Source organism: Fulmarus glacialis, unplaced genomic scaffold (assembly GCF_000690835.1).
Source record: "Fulmarus glacialis isolate BGI_N327 unplaced genomic scaffold, ASM69083v1 scaffold13460, whole genome shotgun sequence".
NCBI lineage: Eukaryota > Metazoa > Chordata > Aves > Procellariiformes > Procellariidae > Fulmarus > Fulmarus glacialis.
In genome coordinates, this window is record NW_009189693.1 from 1 (window position 1) to 17,484 (window position 17,484).

The window sequence follows — 17,484 nt, forward strand, 5'->3', positions numbered from 1 at the left end:
AGGGAGACCCCCTTCATCAGCACAGGGCTCGGGCACCCCTACTGCAAGCCACGCTCCCTGCCCAGGGCTTGTGTGAGCAGAGGACGTCATTCAAATTCTTGCTGTGACCATGAGTCCTTGCACTCATCTTCTGCTCTGCTCGTCCTGTTCATAGAACCACAGAATCATTTAGGTTGGAAAAGACCCTTGAGATTATCGAGTCCAACTGTAAACCTAACACTACCAAGTCCACCACTAAACCATGTCCCTAAGCACCATGTCATAAAGCTTAGTGGTTGGCCAACAAGCATGGGAAACACCCTGTTCTGCCCCGCACCTCTGCAGTCACCTTCCTGAGCAATGGCCACGGCCTGGGCTTCTGCGGGAGAGGGCAGCCAGCGCCTCTGGCACGTGCAGGCCTGCTACACTTCAGTGCCACACTTCAAGCAATAGACACCAGCACGTGCCGCTGCACTGAAGCTTCACGCTGTGGACCTAGCTGAGATCTTGGTCCTTGAGAAGAAAAACCGGCCTGACAAGGCAGGCCAGCCTCTTTGCCAACTGCCACCTTGCACTGAGCTGCAAAGATGGGGTCAGCCTCATTTTTATTGGGACTCCCTCTTGTCCCCATTGCACAAACACCATCTTGAGACGGCCTTCAACCATCACATCACCCACAAGTCCTTCTGTGTTCCCAAACAACAGGTCCAGCAGGGCGCCGTCCCCAGCTGGCTCACTCACCAGCTGTGTCAGGAAGTTCTCTTCCACACACTCCAGGAACCTCCTAGACTGTTTCCTCTCTGCTGTATTGTATTTCCAGCAGACACCTGGCAAGTTGAAGTCCCCCATGAGAACAAGGGCTAGCAATCATGACACTTCTCCTAGCTGCTGATAAAATATTTCATCTGCCCGTTCATCCTGGTTCGGTGGTCTGTAACAGACTCCCACCATGGTATCTGCCCTGTTGGCCTTTCCCCCGACTCTTACCCATAAACACTTGATCCTCTCATCACCATCATCAAGCTCTAGACAATCAAAACACTCTCTAACATACAGGGCTACCCCACCATCTCTCCTTCCTTGCCTACCCCTTCTGAAGAGTTTATAGCCATCCATCGCAGCACTCATATTCAATGTTCTTGAACACTCTTGAAAGATCTATAAGGCCCAGCCCTCTATTGACTAATAAAAAGACATAAACCTGTATTTTCAGCACTGTACTTTCAGTTCAATGTCATAAACTTGAGGTGATTTTCCAAAGCCTGGAATAAAAAGTATTTAGAGCACAGTCCAGATCTACAAATCCTCAATCAACTCTTAACTTCTCAGGCTTTTTCAGAAGGAAGCAAAAGGTATTTTAGGGATCAACATAAAAAATGGTCAGGTACAATGACCACAACTCACTGGGATCCTTGCTTCCTTATCATTCGCTCTGCCCATCAAGTGCTTTAAGTTTTCAAGAAATTGTATGTGATTATCACCGAAGGCCATGTATCAATGACTTCCTTGTTCCAGGCAATAGAAAAGCTCAGAGCTCTGAGGTACAGATCTGTTTGTACAGTGTACAAAACACCTTTCTAAAAATTAAATACTAGTCTCTGCCACAAACATGACAGTAGCCTAACCACTCAAAACTTTACAAAACAGTTTCTTAGTGTTCCGTATTTTTGGTTGTCCATTTCAAAACCTGAAGGTTAGCTAAACACTCAGGGCTAGCTAAACACTCAAGTGCTCTGCAGTACCCAAGAAAAGAGAAGTGAAGCCTGAAAAATAACTTGCATCTCAAACTAGTCAATGAAGTTGGTGGGTTGGTTTTGTTTTGTCTTTTTTTTTTTTTTTTTAAACAGTACTTTTAGATTCAGTACCCTTTAATGACAACAGGATAGTATTTCAGAGGCAAGTTGTGTGAAGACATAAGTAAGTATCTTAAATACTCCATATTATAGTATGTGTCACCACAGGAAGCCCCACAAATATTCAGTAAAGCTGTATTTTGATTAAGGTTCAAACAGATGTGGTAATAAGGTATGGAACAGCCTATCTTACAAGAAAAATAAAAATTGCGCATCTGAGAACTGAATACATCCTTAAAACTATACTACCTCAGTTATTATCACTCATCCTGAAAACTTAAAGAGGAAGATATTATCAGAAAATACACTATTTAATTTGCTAAGACAATCAATGAAGCTGTACAGTGGCTTAATTCTGACATAACCGATTCTGCAATCTTCATGTTTGAAATATCCTTCAAAAAAGCTACTAAAAGCTCCTAAAAAGCTACTGAAAAATACACAGAGGATGTATTTTTAAGCACTCAGGTGTTAAAATTCCAAGTCTCAAAAAGAAGTTCTGAGGAAAACTTTAGTTCGAATAAAAAGAAAATATGAACTTGAAAAAAGTTTCTACTTGCAATAGTTCTGTAGATCTGTAAAAGCACAAGCAAATGAAAACATCTGCGTACAAAGCAAAATGCTAGGAATCTGAACTGGAAGCCTAGCCACTAATTTTGCCTATTAACATCATTTTCAAGTAAAAATGCCTTTTTACATCATATCAATTGCTGTACAGCTAGAAAAATAATCTCTACCAAACAAAAGGTTGTGACCGAAGAACTAACTCTAAGTCTTCCTTTTCTCGATACCTGGCAAAATTAAAGACATATTTATTGCATATGTCACAGTATCTGTAATGGCTTTTATTCTAGGTGGCACAGACAGCATAGACTTTAATCCATGGAGACCCTGCGTAGATTTCCTAGCTACAAACATGTGCATTGAAGTCTCTTCACTCTATTGTTATCATCAGATGTATTAAAGCATGTAACACATACACCTGTTAACTAAGCAAACATAACTATAACTGCAACTTTGAGGTAGCATTTCAAGTAACATGCTTTCAAATTCCTTGCTGTCCAAAAAGATTAAAACTGCTCAGCAATTCTTAAAAGAACAGCTTCCATTATTTCACCCAAGACTGTAGGAAAGCAAGAAAAAAAGGCAAGTTTTAAAAAACTATCTTTATTTTTTTGTCTTACATTTAAACAAGGATGTATTTCATTTTTAGTCATCCAGCCAATGTTGACTTCATTAGTTTAGACAGGGAAAAAAAGGATATAAATGCAAATCATATTGGCATAACCTGAACATACTGCATTAGTACTGACCGCTTTGCTTTGCTAGAAGAAAACCTCCTTCAGCATTAAAATCAAGCACTTAAAAAATACTGCTGAAAAGCAGGTGCCTTGATACTGGTCATTTCAGCAAATAAGCAGCTTTTATATATTCAATATACACACTTTCTTGTTATGTGTATGGAGTTCAGATCATACAAACACTGTACAGGTCAAAAACCTCTGAGAATAAAACTAACCAGCTGTTTGAGAAATATACATACCACATGTACTTACAAATCTTACAAAGCAACAAATTTGGTCAAGTACTACAAAGAAGGATGTGTCTTCATATCAGAATGGTCAAGTAACCTCCTACCTTTTCAGCTCAAATAAAAACAAAGAAATAACTTCATGAGTTCAAGACAATTAGTAACACAAACTGGTGGAGTGGAAACTTACAACCTGTTATACAGTATGTTTTTGTAGACCAAGTTCAGGTTTTTTAAAACAAAAACTTAAGATCATGAACAGTAATAATAACAAAGATCTAAGTATACATATAAGCACATAATCCAAACAATAAAATACACTTTTGGCTGCTAAGGAAAAATAAATTACAAAATACATTTAAAATCCTTGTAAATGCAATAATGAATTCAAAGGTGTGCATTTATTTTAATATACATTTTAAATGCTACCACAAAACAGATTAAAAATAAATAAGTATGCCAAAAGGCATGTGTGGATAGAAAAAAATGCTAATTAGCTCTAGAAGAATTATAAAAAATTGAGATAATCTATGTTTTGGTCAACAAATTTGTCTAGTCACTTCCATCTTCCACATCCCTTCTTCAATAACTGGCAGCTAAACATGACAAAAGGACACCTCTGTCATTATGGCTTTAAAAGAAGCATATATCTTCTGAAGAAGAAAATATAAAATGGGCTGTCTTGTCTACAGAACTGCTGGCTTCTTCATATTGCAGGCACTTCATTGGACTGTAAGGAAGTACCTGACACATTCTTGCCATCCTGCTATAGTAGTGACATTACACTGAAAGACAAGAAATTTCCAGAAAAAAAAGTCTTGGGAAATTTTGGGTGCTATGTGCTAGTACACAGAGAAGGAAGAAGTCTAATTCACTTCCATTGCATTTGTTTTCTAAATTTAAGAGTAGAATAATTTACAAACAATCTCTAACATTACATGGCACATCCATTTTTTCAAGTTAAAGACTGTCAATCATCAATTACCTTAGTGAACATATAGGCTTTAATACTTAGTTTCACTTTAACCAGATTCACATTTATTTCTTCTTTTATAATTCCTCTGTAGATCCTCTCTTGAAGATATTTCAATCTTACTAACATTACTGGAAGCACAGGTTAAATTATACAAACTTCTGTATTCTTTGTACAGACACTCTTGTCATTTCTACTGTACTGCAATTCCACTGTAGGCATAGCAAAAGCAGGTTTTCAAACCCACAGGCTACCAGAAATACTTTCTGTTTGTTAGTATCATCAGCATTTAGACAACTGTCAACAGTTAAATCAGCCTCCTCAGTATCTCTAGGCAGTGACTGTACCACAGTATCACAGACAGGGTTTAATGCTGATACAATTTGACTACAGTATCACCAGTAATACTGGGAGAAAAGAGAAAAAAAAAATAATGCAGGTGTCAGAAAAGAAAAGAAATCTTAAGATTTTATTATTTTTCTATATGGCTGTGCATCTGTATTCTTCTTCTGTATTTCTGCATCTGTATTTTTGAAGAAAACTGCTTTTGATACGCTGCTATGAACTCAAGTAACAGGTTTATGACATCTGTCTTCAGCTAAGACATTGCTAGTACTTCCTATGACAGGAGAAACACTTTCCAAGTTTAGTTTTGCTGAAGATACTGTTCATTTGTACCATTTCATTGGTCCATTTGTTGATGGTCAAAAGAAGCACTCATATTTGACAAACCCTTAAAGCTTTAAGAATAGATGAATTAAAGAAACAAAAGATGGATGCAGGAGAACCAAATCAAAGCACACAGGCATGATATTGTTTTTAAGGGAGTCCTTGGAAAACATGTGGTCATTACAGAGGGTGTTTGTTTGGTTCGTTTTGAGTTGTTTTGTTTTGGGTTTTTTTTTAAGATCACAAGACAGCAGTTGAACAAATAAGCAATTTCCCATGTTCTGCTTGGTTCTAGTCATTTGTGGCGCTGAATGGTTTTCCTTTTCCTCCGCTTGAAAAAACAGCAGCACCTGCAGGTGTGACATGAATTACATATGATATAAAAAGAAATCACAAAACTAAACTCTGCTTACTGTATTTGTTTCACTTGAAGTATGTAGTTCAGGTATAGCCAGCACCACAAGGAATACATTAAGCTCTACTGCAGGTGATTGATTTATTAGTGAAAGAAACAAGTAGAGATTTTTTGACACATTTCACCTTTTTTGGAAAAAAAGTATCAAATGAAAAAAGCTATAATAAAAATAGCTATTAAGTTTAGAGCATTGTGTGAGGGTATCAAAAGCATTATAGGCTGACTTAAAAATGTATTTGTAAGAATAAGGAATGTTCCATTACCTGAGTACTCTTTCACATTAACTGGTAATATGCCAAATACAAGCTTGAGCTTAAGATTGTGTTACCTGAACTGTGCACTTAAGACACTACTGTTGCTAATGCAGAAAAACAATTTGAGCTTCCTTTGTCAACCAGAACTTGGAAAAACCTTCCCCAAGTCTACTCCTAAAAATATTTTAGAAGAAAATGTTCATGAACAATATAATTAATGTTCTGATTCAGTGCTGTGATGATATTACTCCAGTGAAAAATCACAGCTTTAAGTATACTGAAGTACACTGACATTCTTTCTTCTGCTTTATTGCACACTACATGAAGGAAACTAAAATTGCAAAATACTGCGAATTTCACTTAGCAAATAGAGACAACCTGAAAGTAACTGAAAAAACACTACAAAAGCAAAAACAATTGGAGGGAGTTAAAGATAGATAATACAGAGGAGGTCTGCAGAAGACCAGGAAGTATTTTTGAAAATAAACTAAAGAGGAAAGCAACAAATACTCAAAGAAAACTTTTTCATTTGCAAGTAATGTTAGCCTTATTTTAGGCAACTCCCAGCTCCTGACCACCACCTTTGAGACTAAAACTTCCACTTAGTAAAGTATTCACAATTTGCCATCAAAAGTGAACATGCAAGCTGTCTACCTGAACAGAGCTTGCTCCATGGAGTTCTGCAGTTTGCTTATTGAACTCTCACTTGCAGTGCTACATACTCAAAACTACTCTTTCTTAAACTATTAAGTACAACAGAAGTGAACATATAAATGCATCAATAGCCTATCAGTAAGTCCTTAAGTTTATGAAGCATTTTATGTCACTAAAATTCAAAAGGAATCCTGCTGATTTAGTTTGGAATACGGGAAATGGAGAAGGCATTTGAAAACCAGGGAGAATAAGGGTCTAAAAATAAGGTTCTACAAGGGGTGAGAATAACATCCAAAGTAAGGGGAGACAGAAGTTACCTTCTCAAAATATCCAAGAGCACCCTGTCGCTCGGTCACTGAAAAAGGAGCAGTGGGCAGAGGCAGACCAGAGCTGCTCTAAGAGTTACATAACTTTCAGTAGAAAAAAAACATTGGTTATTGATGGAGAGGAAGCCCAAAATTAAAATTCAATAGGGGAAACTACATAGATAAGTATTTTTACAGCTAGCAGAAATATCATGCTATATATAAAGTACTTCTAGAAGAGACATAATTGGTTTTGAAGGCTAGTAGCCACCAACTGCAACTGGAATTCCCCCATAACTACTAACCCTTTTTCTTAGCATCTGTCTACAACCACTAGCATCCATTAAGCTTTGAATTTATATGCAGATGTATGGAGTCCAATTTAGTTTAATCCTTCTTTCACCCCAATCTTTTCCCAAGTATTTTATATATGTATATACAACAAACATCATATCAAAACAAAGCATTTTACAGTGGTCCCTCCCTTTCAATGTCAAGTTATCCTATGACCCTGTAAATGAGGAAATCCTACTCTGGACTGTGATGGTAAATCACTTTTGTACCTGTTTCATATTAGGAGGGCTCAAAGAAAGCTTACAGAAAAATTCTGTCTTGATTCATAATTTTAGTATATACAGAACACAGGTTATGTAAGTAACTGTAGGAAGATGAAAGTGTGGCAGACAGTTAATTTATATTCTAGAAAAACAATCTAGAATTTTAACTCTTCACTGTTTAACTATGTTTTGCTTATATGGAGTATGTCTCAGGGAACAGCAGATCACACTTCATAAATGTTTAGGACTGCTTGGATCCTGTGTATAATTCAAGGACACTTTAAGTTTTCGTGCCTTCCCTCCCAGAAAATTTTAACCCATCCTTGCTGCAAATCTCATACTGTCCATTATTCCTTCTCCATAGCCTATTTGCTACTTCTCTGTCAACCAGAGAAGAGGAGTATCATGCAATGCGGATTTCAAGAGTTCTATCTTTAACCAATGTAAAGCACTGCCTTTTTAATCTCCTGGTCTTCAGGAGTTTGCATAATACTATTACAAAGAGTATAATCCTATTAACAGGGTTTTTTATAACTGTAAGAACTATTCAACTGTATCCTAGTTCAGGGAATTTCATTAAACGCTGAAGACTGTTATTTGGTGTGGGAAAATAAATCCCTTTATTAATATATAATATATCTAAAAAGTGTTAAAGAAATGCAAATTCCATAGAGCATTGTAAACCACAGGACTGGCTTGGAAACTTACTGAAATGTGTATTTATCAGCCTAGAAGTGCTAGACCTTGTCAAGTCTTCCAAGGCCAAATAAATGTCATTTTAAAATATATGCACATTTACATGGGAATAAGACAGGTCAGACTACATTGCCTGACAATAAATTTTATGAAAGAAATGTAACCCTGAAATTAGAGATCCATAGTGCATAATCTCCTGAGGAGTATAATTTATAATAGAAATGCAGACATGGTCTTAAGAATACTGTCACTAGAGGGTGTCATTATCACTTTAGATATATAACATTGCTTGAAGCCATATTTAAAGCTACAGATAGGGACATTATTAATCAGTATTAAACCACACATTTATCATATTATTCAATAGCATGCAAAATGCATAAGAATAGATACACTTTGAAAATTTCTAATTTTAGGAAAGGAACTTTTTTTCTTTTTAAAGAAAGCATTTAATGGCTGCTAACCAGTTTCTCTGTAGGGTATAAAACATTTCTACAGCAGGCAGTATAATACCGATTTGTGAAACTCGAGAAACAACTTACTTTTTCTGTACAATCTAAAGTGACCTTTGAGATGTTGTCTAAAGGTAGCAATCTCAATATTATGGTTAAGAACGTTTCTTGTCCTACTTCAAAATTATCATACCTTTTTTCTGCTAAATACCCTTCCCTCTACCACTTGAGCAGTTCCCTGGCACAACATGCTAAAGCAACTTCAGTTCTCATTTGTGTTTAGATAGCTGTGTTTTTACATTTGTCAGCACTTTACTGCAGGATTATTAACAGGTGTTAAAGCAAAAACAATGCAAGATATAAAAAGGATAGACCATATCATGTTTTCTTTTTGCCCTTCTCTGTCCTCCCGTGGCAGAGCCTTTTGGTCATCCAAATTACACATTGCTTCATAGAAGCAACTGTTCTGATGGCTAGCAAAGAGTTAAGGAAAGAAAGGCTAATTGCTCAGTGATAACTGGAAGACCATCTGTAGAAGATAAGATCTACAAGTGCCAGGGTGGAACAGTGATCAGGTTAGTTTTCTCCCTGCTTTACAACTCCAGTAAATAATAACTGAAATAGGGCTGAAAGCTACTTTTCTTAAAACAAAAACAAAACGCAAACAAAACACAAAACAAACCCCCCCAAAACCCCTCAGCCCCCACCCCCAAAACAAACAAAAAAATCCACCAAAAAACCCAAACCCCACACCCACTGCTAAGTCATGTTTGCTGCACAGCAACACCTGAGGAGCATGAAGATGACAAGGCATAAGACTTAGAATATATATGCATCTGAGTACATAAACATATATCAAACAATGGAAGTGTTGGATAAATCTCCCAAATCAATAAAATGCTTACTGAAAAAATCCTTATCCTTTCTGATTTACAGCATCCCACTGAAATGGCAACAGAAGACCTAATATTCAGACAAATAATATTTGTGTTCATAGTTAAAATCACACCCTGGGTGTGATAGGGGTGATAGGGCACCCTTTCTTCAATCTTTTAAACGAAGATATAGTCATGCTAAGCTTCTAAAACTATGAAAACATCTAAAACAAAGAATGAAGTTTCTAAAAAATATTCAAGATATTAATATTCCTCAGAGTAGGAGGAAATGTTACAAACAGAAGGTATCAGCAAGAGAGATTAACTATGTTCATATTTTCAGATGGAGAAAAAATTATGAAAGAGGCACGAAGTAAGAGTCTTTTGATAAAACAATGTCTCCTTAAAAACAAAAATGTCTATATCACAGACATGAAAGATACTGATACTTGCATTTCCCTACACTTTTCAGCAGTGTAAAATCTATAAATGGATGTTTAAATGTCTCACAATACCTTTTGTTATTAAGCTTGTAACTATCATGTTAAAATGTAAAATTACCTAAGCCTTCTAAAGTATTGTTGCTGAGAAAAGATGTATACCTATACATTGATGTCCGATAGCAATGCTGGGGAGGGGGTGTGCGTGGGGGGGTGTGCATGTGTGTTGCTTTAATTACTGCCAAAATACAAAACAACTTCTACCCCCCCACAAAATAGTGAATAAGAAAACTGCAGTTTAAATAGAGACCACTGGAAAACTAATTTGTGTGTTTCATACTGAAAAAGAAGATTAATCTAAAGAGTAGGATATTGAGACTAGATATTTTGTCTGTAACAAAACCAGTAACGACTAGGCCAAAAAGGTCAAGGATAGCACATTTGTCCGTCAATTATTCGTATCAGAGGAAATGAATGTCTACACTTTTAAAGCAGCTGCAGCATCTTGGCTTCTGAGAATTCTCTTATTTTCTGTAGATAACTAAACATAGGTTTAATTGTGCTAAGCACTACTCGAAACTTTAGAAATTTGATCTTTTCCTGTGTGTACATAAACTGGGCATAAGGAAGGTTACCACTGCACTTATCCAAAGAGAGGGGATAGGGAATTTCTCTGTGTGCCGCCTATCAACGTCTTTGCTCTTTGGGGTCTTTTTTTGTTTTAAATATATGTAAGATACATATTTTCTTGCCAGAAAAATAATAATACAGATAAAGATGGCAGATAAAGAACTGGTCATCTTGGTGCTCACAGAAAGCTACTGCACAGGTGTGGCACAACAGACACCTCCATTCACAACTTTTAACTACACATGCACATAAATCTTACATACCAAAACCAGAACCTGCAGAACAACCCCGGCAAGAAAAATTTGTACTTTGAGAAATTTCCCCTTATCTAAAAGTTAGGAAAATGGGCTCTATAAAACTTATTGCTATTAATGAATGCTTACTGAATTTTTCTGCTACTAATGTATCCTTCATATTTGACTGCCTCTATTTTATGATAAACTAGATCCTTGTAAAATCCTATTCCAAGCACAATTATAAAAGAACACGTTGACAGTTATACTGCCTTTAGCTATCTAGAATATAGTTACACTACCTTTAGCTATTAAGAATATTTTTCTGTACTATTTTGCAAGTCTGACTTTACTACTCAAATACATATACATTAGTTGTCCATTCCATGTTAACAGACCTTAATATTTTCCCCCTTCATTACACTGTAACTTCAAGGAACCCTGAAGTTATGTTTTAATAATTAGTTAGCAGGTTGTCAAAGACTAACACACTGGTAAATACTATGTTTACAGAGATAACAGGCAAAGTTCAAACATTTGCTAGCATTTATTACTTGTTCATGTGAGTGAGTTATTTTCTAGATGTTAAAATACTAGCTGATGCTACAACATCTGAAAAAAATGTCTTCCCCTCTAAAGCAGGATAGCAAGTAAGAAAAAAATATTCTACTACCCACTAAAAAGGATTAAATAAACTACACCACAGACTACACAACTTAAAAGCAAGAAAGATTTGAAGCAGGCAAAATAGCTCCTGAAGGTGGCTGTTTGTAAAAAGTTAATTGTTTCACAATATTAAAACAAGTTTTGTGATTTCCAAATGGACTTGTTATTTTAAAGTTCTCTGAAATTAGTTTTAAACCAAATAACAAGAACAAAGCCCCTGAGGCTATTTCTGCCTGCCTGTGCTGTAGAACTCACCACATGTTCAACACTTTCTGGCAGCTATACAGAAAGAGAGTAAGGGAAAAAAGAGAATCAGAATACCACACAGAAGAAGAATTTTACATCTTTCATACGTAACTTTTGGTAGTAAGAACATTATCTTACAATAAATATTTCAAAATTAGTTGAAATATCAAAAATACATGCACTTTTCTAGTGTAGAGAGATGTGTTATTGAGGGCTTAGCCTAAAAAGCACAAGCTATAAAAAGTCTATTATTTAAATATTTAAAGCCAAAATTAAGTATAGCCCTATAGTTTTGCCCCTCACCAGCGGCTATTCAGTTTAGACAATATTTTTTGCGTAACTATCCAAGAAGAATTTTGAAGTGGCTGAGCACACAAGATCCAAAGAATATAAAAAGATGGACATACTTAGTTTCATCCATTACTTCCACTTCTGCAGGAGCTGTGATGGGTGCATTTGAACGGCCTGCAGTTGGGTCATCTGTGTTCAGTTCTCCATTTGTTGAGCTTACTACCTGAAATCACCAGAAACAGCTGAAATTATGCTAGTGCAAGACATACATTTGTCAATTCCTAAAGTTACAATACATCTTCAAAATTCAGTAATTTTTGTTAATTCCATAATTCTTTTTATTCCAATTTTTTCCAGGTTTTATTCCTGCATCCCTGTGCTCCTGCCATTTTTCTTTCATATCTACTAGTGGAACTGACATCTACATGACAGACTCAAAGTGACTGGACTAAGCAAAGCAATTCTGTTGATCAGGTTTGCTGATCTCCCTCATGCCTCTTCAGAGCCTTGCAGGAAGGCACTAACCCCTTTCCTGATATCAACTCATTCTTACCCTATTCTCTGCTTCTTTAGTGTATTTAAGCTCCTTAATTTCCTTCTTTTGTATCTCAAAGAGTTCTCACCGCAAGACGGGAAAACTAAGACATTCTCTAGACCTAGTGACCTTTGGTTTTCACTCTTAGGAGCATGAGAACACTTACTGCTGTCAAAAACCCAAACCAAAACAAAAAAATTAGATTCATCTTCATTCCCATTAATTTACTCTCAAATTCCTTTGTAAATTCTTAAGCCACCAGGACAGCTCTGGTTCTCCGGAAGTGTTTGTTTTGACTTTAAACCAAATGGAACCCAATATTCTCTCTCTCAGTTCATGTCAGCTTTCCTGCATGACAAATGGAGCTATTCCAGAGGCCTCTCCCTTATTCACCACATAGAATCTGCCAGGAGGATGGTTAACTGGATATAAACAAGTGCATATCTGGTCAGGGTAGCTGGCAGTGCTAACTGACCCATTAAAGCATCAAGAGGTCCACTAGCTACAAAGTAGCAGCAAATGCTTGGCCAAGCAACATTGCACAAAAATATCATTCTGGCCAAATAATATAAGAGCCTGCAGAAAACATCTGTAAAACATAATCAGCTACAGGAAAGTGGACCAATAGTAGTTTATAGTTTAAGATTCTCTTGCCTGACGGTCAGACATTAAAGTAGAAGAAAGCAGAGGAAAGGAAAGTCATCATCATAATGTTACTATGCCCCTCACCCTTCCAAGCACTCCTCTAAATGTAGCAATTACGTCTCATCTATTTATAACCAGAGCTAATAGCCTTGCCTATTGGGGTTTGATTTGTGGTTCCTATTGTAACCAAGTACAGAGCTTCAGAAGTTTGCTGAACTTAAGCCATTTTCCATGCCATATGCCTACATCAGGCTGAGTTTTCTTCTTTTTCGAGTTTCACTAAAATAGGAACCACTTCCAAAAAAACCTTGCAGCCCCACAACAAAACAAAAGGAAAGATGTCTGAGATTGCAAGAATCCAATTACTTAAATTTTGGTCAATATAACTGAAGGAATTCTGGGAGATTGGACTTGATTTCTGTGGTGACAGGTAAGTCAGTGGAGTTCCAACGAGGTGGCTTAAGCTTAGTTTCATATCATTGGGTATGGCAGAAGTACTAAACATTCAGTGATAGAAATAGGTAGGAATTGTACTTTAGCAAATCGTAAGATGGTGGGTGAGGCATCTTAAACTAAGCACCTTGGGTTAGTAGATTTTTTTTTACAAGTATCTTAATATTTGTTGTCATCATTGTCCATATTTACTGGTAAGGGGAAATAGTATGATCCCAACCATCTCAGCAGGTGTGCAGATCATTTCATTGCTTGTTGTGAAATACACAGTTGTAACAGTGATAAGCAGCGCAGAAATATATGGTGTGTGCATGGGAAGTACTTGCCAAATAAGACAGGATTGTTCATGAAAATGCTCAATTTGTCCACCAAATGAATTCTGGATCCAAAGGATCCAAATCATAACTACATAACTAATCACAACTACAGCCTGCACTAGTCCATATAAAGCAATGCCACCCAACTAAGATTGTAGTCAACCTTGCCTGCAGTCCTAATCATTCAGAATTTCTGCTCCATCATCTAGACTTAAAATGAACTTTTCTAAAGAGATCCTCAGACCTGTGCTCAAGGTTGAGTAACAACGGTTGATCCGAAACAGAAGCCTTTGTCTTCTGTTTACTCAAGTAAGGGCAGGGTAAATCAAGAAATAGCAAGAGAGGTATATACCCCTTTTTGGATGGGAAGGAAAGCCATACACCTTAGCATTCCTGACTGTTGTAAAAAACAGGTGACAGTTTGCACAGGTATTTGCAAGAACTTCTATTTTCTTCTCTTTTCCTACAAAAAGCAAATGAAAACATTTATGACTTTTACTCAAATATCAAACACATTGCCCAACTCTAGCATCTATGGAGCTTTCACGTGGCATTCTCCTTCACACTTCTTTCCCAGGAGTGCCTATTCAATCATTCACCTCTATCTTCTTGGACAGCGGATTCAAAAAAAGGGATCAAACTCAAGCATGTACACATTCTTCATTTGAACTGCAAAACCAGGAAAGTAGAGTTCTAAAAATCTTTCCTACATTAATAAACTAGTTATGAATATTATTTTTCAACAATAGGTTGAAAAAAATCTATCTTTCTCTTCTGATGGATAAAAAAGTTAGGAGAAAGTGAAAACATTTTGACATGAATAAAACTGCACCTAAGCACGTTATTATAGTCTGCCCTTCTATCACTGCTAGAGGAAGTCTGTTTTGGAGATGCAAGCAGATCAGCAAAAAAAGGTTTGCTACTCTGGTTCAAGATTCATGGTTCCTATCAGCCTTTGTCAACAACTCTCTTCTAGTCTCTTTGGAACCTCTTCTGGCCATTGTCAAAAGAACATCTGCAAGATTTGAGCAACTCATAAAAACAAAAAACCTCCCGGTTTATGACAGGTTTGTTTGTTTGTTTGTTTGTTTTTAAATCACAGTTAAAGTCATACTAAGCTAAGCTGACTTCACCTTTAAAGGAGCAGTAACAATCTTCTGCTTGGGTCAATGCACCGCTATGTAGTAACAAAGAACAAAGCTTATTTTAGGGTTTCCCAACATGTTTATATGCTTATAAAAGAGGAAGCAGAGAAGCTATGACAACCTGTTTGGTGATTCTTTTCTTGAAATTCTTCAAACTGACTTCAAAACTGAATAGTTTTTCTTGACAGTGGTTTCCTTTTGTGGGAGAAGTCTTTCTTTTCATGACAGCATTTGTCCTAAGGTGTTTTTTTCATTAATTTAAGACAACTGTTTTCTCTAAGAAACTTTGACACAAACTTTGTAGAAACCTTCGCACCAGATAGCAGAAGACTGTCCTGCCTCGCTCTGGTTGATCTCTATCAAGGGGATAGAGATCAAGGAGAAAGAGACCTCAGTCCTTCCCATATACATACACCAAACACATCCACCAAATACGCAAACAAATACGACCAAGTACACCTGCCTGTTGCATGGCTTAGTTTAGACGGGAGGAAAACAAAGTTCATCTTTCTGGGAAGAGTTGTGACCTCTGAAAGCATAAGTGAACCAAAGGATATTGATAGTCCGAAAAACAGCATCAGTCATGCTTCTCCATAATCACTCATTACCTGAGTTTCCCTCTAGTCTACTACTGTTGAAAACAGCTTTAGGAACTGTCTCAGTAACATGAAGAACCAAGAATTAATACACCTGCAACAGGGCAAAATATTTACCTTTAAAAAAAACTAACAAAGACTCATTTAAAGGAGCACAAGAGATAGGCAGGAGCGCTTCAGTTCCAGTATCAGCAAGGCTATAACTGTATGATCTTACAATCATAGGTTCTGTACCTTGCTAAAATAACCTACAATGCCCGAAGTTAATTCCCTGTGACATCGGTAAAATACTTTTCAATCTGATCAAACAGTGCATTTGGTAAAAGACCGATAATGCAGGGTAAATGAAGCAGTGTTAACACTTGTACAGTCCTGATCCTGGTGCATATGGGCTTGAGTTAAACCAATCATTAGACTTTTCTCTCTCAGACTACATGCAAATCATCTCAAAAATTAGCAAAACACAGGTAGAAAGATATGGGAAAATAACAAAATTGAACAAGAATAAGAGCTTATGCATTAAGAAGACAGCTTATGCACTGAAGGTGTCGTACACCAAATTCTGTAACCAGGACGTACCACTAATAAAGCATAAGAATCATCATCATAATGGATCCACATAAAAAGCTAAAACTTTAGGAAAGGAGAGAGAAGAACCGATACACAAAACTAACAGTGCCTAAAGAGAAACTTTTAATTTCATTTCTCTACTTATGGCTGGAGTTGGACTGGATTTCCTCAGTAACCTGATAAAAGACGGGAAGCACAATTCATCTCTTAAGAAGATTTGTATATGATTGTAGTGAAAAAATGTGGATATTGAAGTTACAGTTTTACGCCTAAAAATTCTGTTAACAAAAAGTACATGAACATTTTTCCACGAATAGTCACAGAATTAGGTTTCTGAAAACAAATATTTTAAACTAAGTTTGAAATTAGAAGTGTTGCAATGTTGAAGATTAACTTAAGATACTCACCTATATACAAGTGGGAGACCAACCACTAAACTGATAATCTAAAACAACTTTAAGCATTTTGGTAACAGATCTTATCCTGGTTTAAATTTAGTTCCTTCAAATTTAATCAGTTATTTTTAAGTTTAATTTGAACAGCACATATATGAAGAAGCATATGTGTCACATTGGCTGTTTCTTGCTACCCTCTATGCCATAAGGCAAACAAACTTAAAATACTAGACCCACTACCTAATAACAAGACATACTAATTGGGGAACAGATTAGTTTCTTAGATATATGGTCCTTCAGAAGCTTGATAAGGACCAGTTATAATAAGACAAAATTAAGCCTGAATACCAATTCCCCAAATGGTTAACAGTTTCAGTTCAGGCTAGCCCCATGCTTTGTTTTGGATTACTATGTAAACTAATCTTTTACTTGTTATTTCAAAAAGCAGTCAGAAAGTCTCTCATAAAACAAACTTTGCTGATTTTCATGCTTACAATCACAATAAGGAATTGCAAAAATTTTAAAAAGACATAGAAAATAATCCTTTATTTCATTACCAATCTCAGTAACTGAATTCTCCACTCTTCAAAAAATAAAGCCAGCCTTCATGCCTAAGCAATTCATTAGTGATACCACAGGCTGCTAAATTTTACCTTCAAAAAGCTTCCAGTTAAGACAAAAGAATCAAAAAAATCCACACTACCTTTTTAATTCACAAAAGCTTAGAGAAATTGATTTGTTTCATCTAATGCATTGCTATCTTGACTTCTTGAAGGAGAGGTGTCTTGCAACTCAAAACTACTTACATCAAACATCTAACCTTTCAACCAGTTCCTAAGCACCTTTCAAGATCTATGGCACTTCACTGGGAACTCTTTAACCTAATCTTTTAATCTAACCTCCTTTTAAAGAATTTCCAAATGGGAAAACAGAAAGGGTAAGAGGAAGACCTGCTAGCAAGTGATGAAAAAAAGTAATGAACAGATTAGTACAGTCTTTATGAGTGCATAAGCAGTTAAGCAGTTTGCAGTTCATGCAGAGAAGGCAACAATTCAGTGTTGTACAACCGACATTTTTGGGAACTGAGGCAAACATAAAAATAAAGACAC

At 36.4% G+C, this 17,484-nt stretch overlaps 1 protein-coding gene across 1 annotated transcript in view; it reads right to left on the reverse strand.

Moving 5' to 3' along the window:
• Positions 1–5,300: 5,300 nt before the first annotated feature.
• LOC104080635 (casein kinase I) overlaps positions 5,301–17,484 on the reverse strand; it is a 34,992-nt gene continuing 22,808 nt past the window's right edge. Inside the window, exons 7-9 of the mRNA XM_009583106.1 lie at positions 11,836–11,942; positions 11,438–11,461; positions 5,301–5,355 (exon numbers count right to left, since the gene is read on the reverse strand). Coding sequence (XP_009581401.1) covers positions 5,301–5,355; positions 11,438–11,461; positions 11,836–11,942 — 186 coding nt within the window. The remainder of the gene's footprint in view (positions 5,356–11,437; positions 11,462–11,835; positions 11,943–17,484) is intronic.